General features: G+C 39.2%; 1 protein-coding gene across 3 annotated transcripts in view; it reads left to right on the forward strand.

Annotated features, from left to right (window-relative positions):
* MAP4K5 (mitogen-activated protein kinase kinase kinase kinase 5) overlaps positions 1–17,114 on the forward strand; it is a 152,831-nt gene that overhangs the window by 43,910 nt on the left and 91,807 nt on the right. For all 3 annotated transcript variants that reach the window (XM_082452103.1, XM_082452104.1, XM_082452105.1), the window contains exon 4: positions 16,862–16,952. In XM_082452103.1, coding sequence (XP_082308229.1) covers positions 16,862–16,952 — 91 coding nt within the window. The remainder of the gene's footprint in view (positions 1–16,861; positions 16,953–17,114) is intronic.

The raw sequence follows: 17,114 nt of genomic DNA on the forward strand, positions 1-17,114 counted from the left end.
ATACACTGATGAGTGAATCATAAAATTTTTATAGCAGACAGTATTAAAGTTATGTAATACAGTCTTGAAAACATTGTTACATTTTTTTTTAAAAACCATTTACCTGTGATAGTAAGCTGATATGTACTTTGTCCATTTATGAGGGAGAGAGGCTCAGGGTACAGTAGTGTAATTCTTTGAAAGCAAAGTTATAAAATAGTAAGAAAACTAACACATTGTTAATTTTATGTTAAGTATCACTCACTTATGCCTATGTAAGTAGACCCACATAGTTCAAAAACCTGTGTTGTTCGGGGGTCAACTGTACAGTTTTGCTGAATTTATTTATTAGTTATAACAGGTTTTTTGGTGGAATCTTTAGAGTTTTCTACATAATAAGATACGTCATCTGCAAACATAATTTTACTTATTCCTTTCCAATTTGGATGCCTTTTAAATGACTTTTACTTCTGATGAAGTAATATTTGAAGAAAGAAATGGATATAGTGAGGGAGCAGGTCAAATGGATACCTAAGAGAACAGCATTCCAGGCACTGAGAACAGCAAGGATAAAAGCTTTAAAGCAAGAGTGTGTCTGGCATGCTTGAAAATGAAAAGCCCAGTGTTTCTAAACTGAACCAGAAGGGCGGCAGAAGATAAGATCAGAGAGGAAGTAGAAGGCCAGATCAGATATGGCCTTTTCAGCCATCGAAAGGACCTTGGATTTTATTCTGAGCAAGACAGCAAACCTTTGAAAGTTGTGAGCAACATAGTGTAGTATCTTACCTTAGTATCAGAAGGATTGCTCTGGTTGCTGTGTTAAAAACAGATTCAACATAGTGTACGGAGTGGGAGGGAGAAAATAGGGGAGGTTGATATCAAGGTCTAAAGCAGGAATATCATGACCATAATTCATGCTAGGGTTCAAGTGGCTTAGACCAAGGTGGCAGCAAAGGTGTTGAGAAAATGAAGAGTCTGGATATACTGTCATCCCTTGGTATCCATGGGGACCTGGTTCCAGGACCCCCTTAATTTTATATAATAGTTAATAATAATTTAAAAGTACTTTTTCGCTGTCCTAAGGAGTTTGTTTTGTATTCCTCATAATATAAGCAACAACATATAGCTTTACTCAGTTCTCCATTTTCAGAATTGACATGTTAAAAGCTATAGTATAAAATAATTGATTAGATTTCTCTTTTTAATTGCTCAATAGCCAGTTACCTTATCTAAATTTACTATTGCTGAAAAAAAAAAACCCAAAACACAAAGTGATGAATTTAAATTTTTCTAATCTTCTGAAATACACCAGTGCAGTAGAAGTGATAATAACAACAGACACTTACGTGGTACTTATATATATATCTTAGAAGTATTAACTTAATTCTCAAAGTAATTCTCTGTGATTTTATTATATCCTCATTTGTAGATGAGGAAACTGAGACACAAAGCAGTTGAGTGTTTTGGAATTAAGTAAGGAATAATGAAATGCTAAAACCTGGAGAAATGGCCAAGGTATTGAGGCAGGCTTAAATCTTGAGGAAACTGTTTACAACCAAATAAAATTGTGATTTGCCTTTTAGATCCTTCACATCGGGCATAAAGGATAGGAGACAAAGTCCAAGACCCATCCTAGGTGAAAAGTCACTATCCTACAGAAAACTGGACCACCCCCAAAGGCCTTTTACGTGGGAAAACTAGGAATAAATTAGCCCATCCCCCAACCAGGGACTACAAAAAGTAATGCTTGTCTTGAATTGCAGTCACACTATTTGTTTGGCTTTAAAAACATTGGTTTTTTAGTAATAAATATCTCCTAGGGTAGCACATCCAGCCACCTAGCAGAAGCTAATGTAATCTCTCACCTTTAACTCACGTTTCAAAGAATTCACATAGATAAAATTCTAAGAAATAAGAGCTCGGAGTCAAAAATTGCAGAAGACACAAGGTGCCTTGAGTAAGAGTCAGCAGAAACAACAGACTCATGAAGACATCAGATTTTGGAATTACATACTCTATATATGACAAAATTAGATAAATAAAAGAGTGATTTGAAGCTATGAGTGAAAGGTAATAAACAAAAGAAAGAAGCAGATTTGAAATATCTACACAGATTGGCCTTCTAGGTATGAAAAATAATTATAGATTTAAAATTCAGTAGATATAGCAAGTTAAATGTTGTTAACTTGGGCAAAGGCAATATTTGAAACATTTATGTTGAAAACTTTTCCAGAACTGATAGAAAATACCAGATATTTAAGAATTCCAGCCAGAATTAATAAAAAGAAATGTGCATGTGCATATGTCATAGTGAAACAGCAGAATACTCAAGACAGAAGAACCTTGAAATCAAGAGAAGGATGACATTACATAGAAGGACTATTAAGACTAACAGTGATTTAAAAAGCCATGAAGGAAGAAGGCAGTGGATATCTTCAAAGAGCTGAAAGAGAAGGACTATCGATGAAAATATTTTTCAGTAATGAAGGCATTTTCAGACAGAAACCAATGTGTTTGGCACAAGTAGACCCTCACTAAGGAAATTCTAAAAGATAAACATTAAGCAGAAGGAATATGATCCCAATTGGTAAGTCTAAGATGCAAAAAGGAAGGAAGAGCAAAGAAAATGATATATTGGGTTGGCCAGAAAAAGTGCCTTTGGTTTTTAAGTTAAAAAAAAAAAAAAGCCACATTTTTCATTTTCACCAAGAACTTTATCGAACAACGTATTCACCCTTTTGTTCCACTACCTTCTGCCACTTTTCAGGCAACTTCATAATTCCATCTTCCCGAAACTTTTATCTTTTTGAGTAAAGAAGTGTTGCAGGTGCCTTTTACAGTCTTCCAGAGAGCTGACACTTTTTCCAGAGAATTTTGTGAAGACCGAAATAAATGGAAATACAGAGGTGCAATGTCTGGTGAATATGGTGGATGAATCAGAACTTCCCAGCCAAGCTGTAACAGTTTTTGCCTGGTCATCAAAAGACATGCGGTCTTGCGTTATCCTGATGGAAGACTATGTGTTTTCTGCTGACTAATTCTGGACGCTTTTCGTCACAAGCTGCTTTCAGTTGGTCTAATGGGGAGCAGTACTTGTTGGAATTAATCATTTGGTTTTCCGGAAGGAGCTCATAATAGAGGACTCCCTTCCAATCCCACCATATACACAACATCACCTTCTTTGGATGAAGACCAGCCATTAGTGTGGTTGGTGGTGGTTCATTTTGCTTGCCCCACGATCTCTTCCGTTCCACATTGTTGTACAGTATCCACTTTTCATCGCCCATCACAATCTGTTTTAAAAATGGAACGTTTTATTTATGTTTCAGTAGAGAATCTCATGTGGAAATATAGTCAAGAAGGTTTTTTTTGCTTAGCTTATGTAGGACCCAAACATAAAAGAGATTAACATAACCAAGCTGGTGCAAATGATTTGCAACAATTGATTTGGATATTTTGAGTATGTCAGCTATCTCCCACGTGGTATAACATTCATTGTTCTCAGTTAATGTCTTGATTTGATCGCTGTCAACCTCAGTTGGTCTACCCAACGGTGGAGCATTCTCCAGCTCTCCAGCGCTAAACTTCACAAACCAACTTTTTTTTTTTTGACATCTTTATTGGACTATAATTGCTTTACAATGGTGTGTTAGCTTCTGCTTTATAACAGAGTGAATCAGCTATACATATACATATATCCCCATATCTCCTCCCTCTTGCGTCTCCCTTCCACCCTCCCTATCCCACCCCTCTAGGTGGTCACAAAGCACCGAGCTGATCTCCCAGTGCTCTGCGACTGCTTCCCACTAGCTATCTATTTTACATTTGGTGGTATATATGTCCATGCCACTCTCTCACTTTGTCCCAGCATACCCTTCCCCTTCCCCGTGTCTTCAAGTCCATTCTCTATGTCTGCCTCTTTATTCCTGTCCTGCCCCTAGGTTCTTCAGAACCATTTTTTTTTGTTTGTTTGTTTTTAGATTCCATATATATGTGTTAGCATATGGTATTTCTTTTTCTCTTTCTGACTTACTTCACTCTGCATGACAGACTCTAGGTCCATCCACATCACTACAAATAACTCAATTTTGTTTCTTCTTATGGCTGAGTAATATTCCATTGCCTATATGTGCCACATCTTCTTTATCCATTCATCTGTCGATGGACACATAGGTTGCTTCCATGTTCTGGCTATTGTAAATAGAGCTGCAATGAACATTGTGGTACATGACTCTTTTTGAATTATGCTTTTCTCAGGATATACGCCCAGTAGTGGGATTGCTGGGTCGTATGGTAGTTCAATTTTTAGTTTTTTAAGGAATCTCCATACTGTTCTCCATAGTGGCTCTATGAATTTACATTCCCACCAACAGTGCAAGCGGGTTCCCTTTTCTCCACACCCTCTCCAGCATTTATTGTTTGTACATTTCTTGATGATGGCCATTCTGACTTGTGTGAGGTGATATCTCATTGTAGTTTTGATTTGCATTTCTCTAAGGATTAGTGATGTTGAGCATCCTTTCGTGTGTTTGTTGGCAATCTGTATATCTTCTTTAGAGAAATGTCTGTTTAGGTCTTCTGCCCATTTTTGGACTGGGTTGTTTGTTTTTGTGACATTGAGCTGCATGAGCTGCTTGTATATCTTGGAGGTTAATCCTTTGTCAGTTGCTTCATTTGCAGATATTTTCTCCCATTCTGAGGGTTGTCTTTTGGTCTTGTTTATGGTTTCCTTTGCTGTGCAAAAGCTTTTAAATTGCATTAGGTCATTTGTTTATTTTTGTTTTTATTTCCCTTACTCTAGGAGGTGGGTCAAAAAGGATCTTGCTGTGATTTATGTCATAGAGTGTTCTGCCTATATTTTCCTCTAAGAGTTTTATAGTGTCTGGCCTTACATTTAGGTCTTTAATCAATTTTGAGTTTCTTTTCGTGTATGGTCTTAAGGAGGGTTCTAATTTCATTCTTTTACATGTACCTGTACAGTTTTCCCAGCACCACTTATTGAACAGGCTGTCTTTTCTCCATTGTATATTTTTGCCTCCTTTATCAAAAATAAGGTGACCATATGTGCATGGGTTTATCTCTGGACTTTCTATCCTGTTCCATTGATCTATATTTCTGTTTTTGTGCCAGTACCGTACTGTCTTGATCACTGTAGCTTTGTAGTGTAGTCTGAAGTCTGGGAGCCTGATTCCTCCAGCTCTGTTTTTCTTTCTCAAGATTGCTTTGGCTATTCAGGGTCTTTTGTGTTTCCATACAAATTGTGAAATTTTTTGTTCTAGTTCTGTGAAAAATGCCATTGATAGTTTGATAGGGATTGCATTTAATCTGTAGATTGCTTTGGGTAGTAGAGTCATTTTCACAATGTTGATTCTTCCAATCCAGCACATGGTATATCTCTCCATCTGTTTATATCATCTTTAATTTCTTTCATCAGTGTCTTATAGTTTTCTGCATACAGGTCCTTTGTCTCCTTAGGTAGGTTTATTCCTGGTTATTTTATTCTTTTTGTTGCAGTGGTAAATGGATGTGTTTCCTTAACTTCTCCTTCAGATTTTTCATCATTAGTGTATAGGAATGCAAGAGATTTCTGTGCATTAATTTTGTATCCTGCTACTTTACCAAATTCATTGAATAGCTCTAGTAGTTTTCTGGTAGAATCTTCAGGATTCTCTATGTATAGTGTCATCTCATCTGCAAACAGTGACAGCTTTACTTCTTCTTTTCCGATTTGGATTCCTTTTATTTCTTTTTCTGCTCTGATTGCTGTGGCTAAAACTTCCAAAACTATGTTGAATAATAGTGGTGAGAGTGGGCAGCCTTGTCTTGTTCTTGATCTTAGTGGAAATGGTTTCAGTTTTTCACCATTGATAACGATGTTGGCTGTGGGTTTGTCATATATGGCCTTTATTATGTTGAGGTAAGTTCCCTCTGTGCCTACTTTCTGGAGGATTTTTATCATAAATGGGTGTTGAATTTTGTCGAAAGCTTTTTCTGCATCTATTGAGATGATCATATGGTTTTTATCCTTCAGTTTGTTAATATGGTGTATCACATTGATTGATTTGCATATATTGAAGAATCCTTGCATTCCTGGGATAAACCCCATTTGATCATGGTGTATGATCCTTTTAACAGTTGTTAAACCTTATGGGGATTCCCTTGTATGTTATTTGTTGTTTTTCCCTTGCTGCTTTTAATATTTTTTCTTTGTATTTAATTTTTGATAGTTTGATTAATATGTGTCTTGGCGTGTTACTCCTTGGGTTTATCCTGTATGGGACTCTCTGTGCTTCCTGGACTTGATTAACTATTTCCTTCCCCATATTAGGGAATTTTTCAACTGTAATGTCTTCAAATATTTTCTCAGTCCCTTTCTTTTTCTCTTCTGGGACCCCTATAATTCGAATGTTGGTGCATTTAATGTTGTCCCAGAGGTCTCTCAGACTGTCCTCAATTCTTTTCATCCTTTTTTCTTTATTCTTCTCTGCAGTAGTTATTTCCACTGTTTTATCTTCCAGGTCACTTATCCGTTCTTCTACCTCAGTTATTCTGCTATTGATTCCTTCTAAGAATTTTTAATTTCATTTATTGTGTTATTCATCATTGTTGGTTTGCTCTTTAGTTCTTCTAGGTCCTCGTTAAACGTTTCTTGTATTTTCTCCATTCTAGTTCTAAGATTTTGGATTATCTTTACTATCATTACTCTGAATTCTTTTTCAGGTAGACTGCCTATTTCCTCTTCATTTGTTTGGTCTTGTGGGTTTTTACCTTGCTCCTTCATCTGCTGTGTGTTTCTCTGTCTTCTCATTTTGCTTAACTTACTGTGTTTGGGGTCTCCTTTTCGCAGGCTGCAGGTTCGTAGTTCCTGTTGTTTTTGCTGTCTGTCCCAGTGGCTAAGGTTGGTTCAGTGGGTTGTGTAGGCTTCCTGGTGGAGGGGACTAGTGCCTGTGTTCTGGTGGATGAGGTTGGATCTTGTCTTTCTGGTGGGCAGGTCCGCATCCGGTGGTGTGTTTTGGGGTTTCTGTGACCTTATTATGATTTTAGGCAGCCTCTCTGTTAATGGGTGGGGTTGTGTTCCTGTCTTGCTAGTTGTTTGGCATAGGGTGTCCAGCACTGTAGCTTGCTGATCGTTGAGTGGAGCTGGATCTTAGTGTTGAGATGGAGATCTCTGGAAGAGGTTTCGCCTTTTGATATTACGTGGAGCTGGGAGGTCTCTGGTGGACTAGTGTCCTGAACTCAACTCTCCCACCTCTGAGGCACAGGCCTGACACCCGGCCGTAGCACCAAGACCCTGTCAGCCACACAGCAAAAGAGAAAAAGGAAATATATATATATATATCATTGCTCCCAAAGTCCACCGCCTCACTTTTGGGATGATTCTTTGTCTATTCAGGTATTCCACAGATGCAGGGTACATCAAGTTGATTGTGGAGATTTAATCCGCTGCTCCTGAGGCTGCTGGGAGAGATTTCCTTTTCTCTTCTTTGTTCGCACAGCTCCTGGGGTTCAGCTTTGGATTTGGCCCTGCCTCTGAGTGTAGGTTGCCTGAGGGCGTCTTCTTCACTCAGACAGGACAGGTTAAAGTAGCAGCTCATTAGGGGGCTCTGGCTCACTCAGGCCACGGGGAGGGAGGGATACGGAATGCGGGGCGAGCCTGTGGCGGCAGAGGCCAGTGTGACATTGCACCAGCCTGAGGCATGCCGTGTGTTCTCCCGGGGAAGTTGTCCCTGCATCATAGAACCCTGGCAGTGGTGGGCTGCACAGGCTCCCGGGAGGGGAGGTGTGGATAGTGACCTGTTCTTGCACACTGGCTTTTTGGTGGCTGCAGCATCAGCCTTAGCATTTCATGCCCGTCTCTGGTGTCCATGCTGATAGCTGCGGCTCGCGCCCGTCTCTGGAGCTCATTTAGGCGGTGCTCTGAATCCCCTCTCCTTGTGCACCCTGAAACAATGGTCTCTTTTTTTTTTTTTTTAATTTTATTTATTTATGGCTGTGTTGGGTCTTCGTTTCTGTGCAAGGGCTTTCTCTAGTTGCAGCAAGTGGGGGCCACTCTTCATCACGGTGCGTGGGCCTCTCACTATCGCGGCCTCTCTTGTTGCGGAGCACACGCTCCGGACGCGCAGGCTCAGTAGTTGTGGCGCACGGGCCTAGTTGCTCCGTGGCATGTGGGATCTTCTCAGACCAGGGCTCGAACCCATGTCCCCTGCATTGGCAGGCAGATTCTCAACCACTGTGCCACCAGGGAAGCCCAACAATGGTCTCTTGCCTCTTAGGCAGGTCCAGACTTTTTCCCGGACTCCCTCCCGGCTAGCTGTGGTGCACTAGCCCCCTTCAGGCTGTGTTCACGCAGCCAGCCCCACTCCTCTCCCTGGGGTCTGACCTCTGAAGCCCGAGCCTCAGCTCCCTGCCCCTGCCCACCCCGGCGGGTGAGCAGCCAAGCCTCTCAGGCTGGTGAGTGCTGGTTGGCACCGATCCTCTGTGTGGGAATCTCTCCCCTTTGCCCTCTGCACCCCTGTTGCTGCGATCTCCTCCGTGGCTCCGAAGCTTCCCCCCCGCCACCCCCCGTCTCCGCCAATGAAGGGGCTTCCTGGTGTGTGGAAACTTTTCCTCTTTCACAGCTCCTCCCAGGGGTGCAGGTCCCATCCCTATTGTTTTGTCTCTGTTTTTTCTTTTTTCTTGTGCCCTACCCAGGTACGTGAGGAGTTTCTTGCCTTTTGGGAGGTCTGAGGTCTTCTGCCAGCGTTCAGTAGGTGTTCTGTAGGAGTTGTTCCACATGTAGATGTATTTTTGATGTATTTGTGGGGAGGAAAGTGATCTCCACGTCTTACTCCTCTGCCGTCTTGAAGGTCTCCCCCACAAACCACTTTTGACACGTTCATTCACTCACAGCAATTTCTCCATATACTGCACAAACCTTTTTTTTGTGTTTTGGTTGTGTTTTTACCTTTCTTGAAATAATGAAGCATGATATGCCGAAAATGTTGCTTTTTTTCTTCCAACTTCAATATTAAAATGGCTACACAAAAATTCACCAATTTTGATGTCTTTTTGTAAATGCACGCTGATATGACAGCTGTCACATACAGTCTAACAAAATTGTTCTGAATGAAGTTAGAGACAACTAAGTGCTACTAGAGCCATCTTATCGAAGAAACCAAATGAACCTTTTGGCCAACCCAATATATGGGTAAATCTTCAAAAAGGAAGATATACCTATATAAAATAATAATGAAAATGAAGATGATGTTTTGTGAGGTTCTAGAAAAGAAGTAAAATTCTGACCAACAATAGGAGGTGAGTTGGGGAGGGGTAATAGCGTTAATGCATTCTAAGGTTATTGTATTATTTGAGAGGAGAATAAAGATATGAATTATGCGTAACCTTTACCAAGGAAAGATGTGCGTTAAAATTTCTAGCGTAGGGCTTCCCAGGTGGCGCAGCGGTTAAGAATCCTCCTGCCAATGCAGGGAACACGGGTTCGAGCCCTGGTCCCGGAAGATCCCACATGCCGCGGAGCAGCTGGGCCCGTGAGCCACAATTACTGAGCCTGCGCGTCTGGAGCCTGTGCTTCGTAACAAGAGAGGCCGCGATACTGAGAGGCCCGCGCACTGCGATGAAGAGTGGCCCCCACTTGCCACAACTGGAGAAAGCCCTCGCACAGAAACGAAGACCCAACACAGCCATAAATAAATAAAATTAAAAAAAAAAAATTTCTAGCGTAACTTCTGAAGAATAGAGATAGAGGGTGTCAATTCCAAACTGGTTGTGGAGAAAAAAAAAGACAAAAACAAACCAAACAACAACAAAAAACTCAATCTAAAAGAAGGTAAGACAGGACAAAAAGAAGTATAGAATATGGAACCAGTAGAAATCACAAAATAAGTAGATAGTTATCCATATATTTCAGTAATTACTAGAAAAAGAAAAAATATTTAAATGACCTAGTTGACAGAAAAAGATGTTCAGACTAGAGCAGAGTACTATCTTTTGTTAAAGTACTGTTAATGGTGTTTTTGTTTTTTAAATCAAACCAACACAGAATGGTTTGAAGTGGAAAATAAGTTCTCCTGGCTGCAAGTCTTTTTTCCCTCTCACAGAAGTAACTACTATTTTTTTCCATTTCCTTCCAGACATTTTCTATATGTTGTTCTCCAGACTTCTTTTTTTGTCCTCTCACTTTACAAGTGTATGAACATTTTTCCATGTTACCATATATTGCTGTTATTTGTTCTTGTTAATAGCTGCAGAGTATTTTGTTGTACAGAGGTAACATTCATTTAATCCCTTATCGATACACATTTAGGTTATTTCCACATTTTTTTGCTGTTGGAATCAGTGTTGCAGTGAACATCTTTGTATGTGTTGTTGGGTATATAAAGTTTGATTAATAGTGCCAAATGGCTTCCAAAAAGCATGATCAGTTTTTCATTTTCACAAGCAGATTTGAAAATATGTTTCTCAATACTGTCTCCAAAATATATATTACTGGGAATTGTAAAACTTCTGCAAAACTGATGGGATTAAAATATAGCTTTGATTTACGTTTCTTTAATTTGAGAATAAGCATCCTTTATAAGTTTATTGGCATTTATATTTCCTTTACTATGAAATACCCATCCATCCTCTTTTCTTAGCCTGCTTTTGAAGGTGTGTATGAGAGTAGGGTTATTTGTGAAATACTTTTTGAAAGTTGATTTTGAAATTCCAAGATTTTTCTTTTTTCTTTTTATAAGTTTATTTATTTTTATTTTTTTTATTTTTGGCTGTGTTGGGTCTTCGTTTCTGTGCAAGGGCTTTCTCCAGTTGTGGCGAGCGGGGGCCACTCTTCATCGCAGTGCACGGGCCTGTCACCGTCGCGGCCTCTCCCGTCGCGGAGCACAGGCTCCAGACGCGCTGGCTCAGTAGTTGTGGCTCACAGGCCCAGCCGCTCCGCGGCACGTGGGATCCTCCTGGACCGGGACACGAAGCCGTGTCCCCTGCATTGGCAGGCGGATTCCTAACCGCTGCACCACCAGGGAAGCCCCCAAGATTCTTCTTTATCTCAGGATAATTTTTTATTATTTTTATGGAGTGCTTAGAAATGTCTGATGGAGAATACTAGTACTAGAAATTAGTTGGTGCAGTCCAAAGGATTCCTTTCAAAGACTTATAGCCAAGTTCAGAGATCCGGAATATGACATTGGTTATCAGTTGTTATGTTTGGTTCTTCTTGGGCTAACATCCATAAAATGGATGTCCAGAAAGTCTACTCTACCTTTGACTATATTCCATAGAAATCAGCAGTTCTTTCTGGATTTAATCTCTTCCTTGCTCTGATTTTGTTTATTTTTTAGTCCATACTGTGTTGGCATTCTAATCATAGGCCACATTTCAGTAAGGTAGTTGTTCCTCTTTTGCTGGAAAGGAAGACATAATAGTAAGTACTTTGCCAGGGTCCTGGGAGTTATTCAGCCTCCTCCCAGATACTCGCTTTCCAGTTGCCAGGATCCTTTTTTTTTTTTTTTTTAATTGGTTGCAGTTGGAAAGTCAGCTGGGGTTACGATGCAGCAACTCCAGAGATCACTTTCTGATTTTGGTTTAGGCCTCATAATGATGCCGTTTCCCTTTATGTCTTGGGCCAGGCATTCCAGAAATTAGGATTGTCCTTTTCTTGCTGCAAACTGCCCTGTTGTTTGAAGCACTAAGTGACTCTTCCACACTATGGCTCATTCTTTAAGCCCTTTAAATTGATCTAGGTCAGCAGCTGTTTATGTAGTTATAGATATTGGTTTAATTAATTAACCTCAGTATTAAATTCATGCTCTACTACCATATTGTTTCAGGGAGGGATGTGATGAATCGTATGGCTGCCTTTCATTTTGCCACAATCAGATTTTTAATACCTAGGACCCTTTTTGTTGTTGTTGTTGTTAAAATCTGAGAGGCATATTGCTTTTAGTCATTTCCCAAGTACTATTTTTTAGGACCCATTTGATTACCAAAACCCTTAAGAGGATATTGAATCCATGTGTAATCCAAAGGACCCTTATTATACACGAGGGGTGCAACCAGCTTACTTCAGTTCATTCCCAGAGTGGGAACACTTAAGCCCTTTATGTCAACTTGCCAATAGTATCAAAAGGCCCTACAGTTCCAGTCTCTTACCTTCCACGACTTCTACTCTTTCCTTATTATGTTTTTATAAATGTCTTAAGTGTGGCATTATTAGAGTCTAACTTAACGCTATTTTGATGGACTGATTGTAGCAGAAGCAACTGGTAGCTAAGTAAACACTGGCATTGGCTAATTGTATCCAGAGCTAAGAAGTTGAAAGCAAAGACCAGACTCCAGAGTGACCCCAGATACTAAGGCCATATCTTATAGAGTAGCATGTTTTGGGGAATGGGCTTCCTACTTCAGTTAAAAATTGTAGTTGAGGGTTGCCGTGTGCTGCTAGACAGGAGATGGCTTAGGAACAATGTACAGTGGTAGAGTTTGTCCACCTTTAAAACTTGGTCTTCAGAATCTTGTAGTGCTTGTTACCCTTATTAGCAAATCTGTCTCTGAGTTTTAGCCTTGAAACACTGTGATGAAGGCTGGGATCACTGAATGTGCCGAACAAACCCTAATACAGTGGTTTTTTCAAAAAAATTTAAAACATAAATCCCTGTGTCAATACCATCTAGAGGGACTTGCCTGGCGGTCCAGTGGTTAGGACTCTGCACTCCCAACACAGGGGGCCCAGGTAAGATCGCTGGTCAGGGAACTAGATCCCGCATGCTGCAACTAAGGATCCCGAATGTGGTGACAAAGATCCTGCATGCCGCAACTAAGACCCGGCACAGCCAAATGTAATAAATAAACAAGCAAACAAACCATATAGAACTCTATAACTAATACTGCACTTTTCAGTTCTTTTTTACAGCTACCTCTCAGAGCTCAAGCCAGTCTTAAAAACACTGAAAATCTGGAGTGGTTCCACTATACCATCTCAAACACAAGCGCTACTGTCTCTCTTTCTTCTCTATGGATCACCTTTCTGGCTGAAGGGGGCCACTTGTTTTTTTCCTAGGACTGTCAGGTTGAGTTCCCTAACACACAGCTGCCCTTATCAGAGAAGAAGGGCAGAAACACCCACACATTCTGTCTCTGGTGGATTTTTCCCTTCCTATATAAGGACATATCCATCAGCCAGGGTTTTAGTAGGACATTTCTAGGAACCTTAGCCACAGTCACTCATGGCTCTTATTCTAATATTCTACTTTTAATGTGATTCTCCTGTAACTAACAACTGACTCAGTTTCCATGCTTCAGGTTTTCAAGACACCAAATGTGATTGGCTCATCCCATTTTTTAACGTCACTTGTCCCACCTCAGTGCGTTCAGCAAGTAGAAAACCGCAAGGCACACACAGTAGGTCCTGCTGCATGGAGGTGGATTCTCTTAGGAGGGCTGTGGTCAGGCTGGCAGTGGTTAGTCCTTTAGAAAAAAGTGCCATTAGCACAAGTAGGAAAGTCCAAAGAGAAAATTGGTGTCTGAGAGAAGATGTGGCACCCTCAGGCGTATTAAATTCAAGGTGCTGGCAAGGCATTCAGGTGAAAATAACAGGTACGTAGTCAAAACAGCAGATATGGGGCTCTGTTCCTCAACTACTCTAGTTGACTCCTGGGGTATGAAGAATGAAACTTCTCTTTTTTGAGAAAATAGCTTCTCAAAATCCATTTATGCATGAACAACAGAGCTGGAACCTACAGGCCTGAGGCCTCTGAACTTAGTGGATTTTATGCTGTATCTCAGTGAAAGGTAACAGTGATCTGGTATCACCCAATCAGAAGAATGAAATGAATCCAAATTTCAAGTAATTTTGATGAGGCTGATGTAAGCCATCAAAGAATAGCTATATCTGTGATAAATAACTATTTAGCTTACTTGCCTTTCAGGATGAACTTCAAAATATTATCTTTATGTAAAACTGCTTCATGGTACAATTTCGGTTCATAGAAGATTCTGCCCAGTTTGCATTAAAGCTTAAGACAATACTGTGAAATAGATATTTGAATAACATACTCAGAACTGAAGTTTATTCACTAAGTTGCATATATTAAAGAAGGCACAGTCCCCAAACATCTGAGTTATTAATGACCTGTTCTTGTGAATTCTAGCTTCTAGCTACAATCATAAAAAGCTGTCGCTCAGTCTCAGCAAGACCCTGTCTTTCCTGGCAGAAACCTCACACAGCTACTACTGGGAGCACAGTTGTGGTGTGGAACTCAGCTGATTTTCCTGAAGAATTAGTGTCTGTTACTCGTAGTTTTAATTCAGCCATATTATTGACTTTTACAGGTCAGTTTAAGAATTTAGACATCATTAAGAAGTTAGGCACCATTTGTGAAGTTACTCCTGTGAGAAAATATATTCTAAATCCTAGACTTAACTAAAGAATTGTTCAGCACAGCTCAGATATAAGACTTCTGTGCACATTTAAAAGTGATTAGGTAAGGAATTCCCTGGCAGTCCAATGGTTAGGACTATGCGCTTCCATTGTAGGGGGCACAGGTTGTTTTTTTGTTTTGTTTTGTTTTGTTTAAATTTATTTATTTATTTATTTTTGGCTGCGTTGGGTCTTCGTTGCTGCAGGCTTTTTACTGTAATCTTCAGGAGTTATCCCGTACTTCTGCCTCGGTTGATAATGGGGAACATGAAATTATCATCTATTTTGGATTATCTTCATTGATCCCCTTCTACTGGCAGATTATTTTTTAAATAATTAATTAATTTAATTAATTTATTTTTGACTGCATTGGATCTTCGTTGCTGTGCGCAGGCTTTCTCTAGTTGCGGCGAGTGGGGGCTACTCTTCATTGCGGTGCGTGGGCTTCTCATTGTGGTGGCTTCTCTTGTTGTGAGCGCAGGCTCTAGACGTGTGGGCTCAGTAGTTGTGGCATGAGGTCTCAGTAGTTGTGGCTCGTGGGCTCTAGAGCACAGGCTCAGTAGTTGTGGCACACGGGCTTAGTTGCTCCGTGGCATGTGGGATCTTCCCAGACCAGGGCTCGAACCTGTGTCCCCTGCATTGGCAGGTGGATTCTTAACCACTGCGCCACCAGGGAAGTCCCTATTGGCAGATTATTAAGAAATTATTTTCTTCCTCACTTTTTAAGAACTCTGTTTGGTGCTTGCTGAAATAAATTTCTAATGGTAAAATGTTGCCACTGTGCACTTATGTTTAAGGTATATGTAACCATTCATGTGATACAGGTTTTGCCATTTTTACAAATAAAAGCTAAATTTTCTTTAAAGATTTTTACTCAGATTTTTGTTAGAAAATTGTACCCTTATTTGATTTACCTAGTTCTTTAAAATTGTTAACACTAAATTATTTAACTGAATTATCAATTAATGTTAACATGAAAGGACTGTTGAAAAGAGTGACAATGATTATAAATAAATTTGGTGTGTCATACCTAAATTAAATATATGTATAAACCACATCAGTAATGACTGGTTTTTTTAAAAGGTATTTTATGGCATAGAAAAATATTTAAAGCTTTGTTTTGGCTCTGAATTGAAAGTTGTAATATAAGGGGAAAATAACTCTGATTTGTGTGAGAATTTTATTTGTTTATTTATCTAAGGCCTAATTTCTAAGTTTTTCCTTCTTGGCCTTGTATGTTATTCTAAGATGACTTTAAGTTAGAGCTAGAGCTTATCTGGACACCACTGGTTTTAAACCTGATGTTGTTTTACAAAAGACCATTACAAAACACTATCTAATAAAAAATATCTTATGGTGATGTCCTAACAAGGAACACTTTTGTTTGTATCTTTCTTGCCTCCAACATATAGTAATATCGCTATTGCATTTATTGTGTCAAATATTGTATTAAATGCACTACATACTCTTTCTCACAGCGTTCCCAACTGAGGGACTTGCATAAACAGAAGCTTAGGGGCACGAGAATCTATTACAAAAATGGCCAGCAACTGGTATTACCAAAATATAGGGAATGTTTCTGGAAAGTGGTAGATAGGGAAGCCAAACAGGTGGAATGAATTCAGATGATACTTTAATGGATTCAGCTGTGATTCAGAAGAGTTAGATTGCCCAAGGTTACATTGCCAGTGAATGGCTGAATCGGGACTTGAATCCAGGTATGTCTAACCCAGACCTCGAGCTCTTCTTCATTATATTGCATTTACATAATACAAATGCAATCATTTTATCAACTTCTAAACTCCTTTTACTGGAGTAAAACAGTGTTTCTATGCAAAATGAAGTTTGGTGGTGACAGTGTCATTCTAGGCAGTATTCCCATATTAACCATACAATTCCCATAAATAACCAATATTTTATTTTAATATAACTTTTTCTAGTTAAACAACCCAAATAGGTTTTTGGTAGACAAATTGGAAAATACAACTCAAAAAAGAAGAAAGCAAAGTTACTTTGAATTTTACTACCCAGACATAAACATTTTGTATGTTTTTGAGACATTTTTTTCTATATACATATGTACTTATATAATATATATATGATATCCCTTTTTCACTTAATATATCATGAACATGTTTTTGTATCAAAACATGTTTTAACTGTGTTGTAATATCTATGACTGTACCATAAGTTATTTTACCATGCTTTCATTATTAAGTAACACTGTAGAGAATATCATCTCTGCATATCTCAAGAAAATAAATTTTGAAGTGAAATTATGAGTTCTAGGATTTTATACATTTTTAAGGCTTCTGGCTTTATAGAAAGAATGTACCAGTGTACATTCCCATTAAAGTATTAAGAATGTATAATTCCTCATCTCTGATACTTATTGTAAAGTTTTCCTTCTTCCTATAGATAGAGACACAAAATGTAACATGGTGACCAAGTTATTATCATTTTGTTTTTCAGGAGATGATTTTTCTTTGATTCAGCAAGAGATATTTATGGTTAAAGAATGTAAGCATTGCAACATTGTTGCCTACTTTGGGAGCTATCTCAGGTAAAAAACACAAAAGCATCTACTCTGTATTTCATATTTCTTCGGTCCCACACCCCCTCCCTTTCATGTAAGTGCTGTTTTGTATATAAATTTTAAAAATTATTTGTCTGAAGTTTTAAAATTTCTCAGGTCTTCTTACTGTCTACTCTTTTACATTAATAA

Source organism: Balaenoptera physalus, assembly GCF_965194825.1.
Source record: "Balaenoptera physalus genome assembly, chromosome: 2".
In the NCBI taxonomy this organism is placed as follows: Eukaryota; Metazoa; Chordata; class Mammalia; order Artiodactyla; family Balaenopteridae; genus Balaenoptera; species Balaenoptera physalus.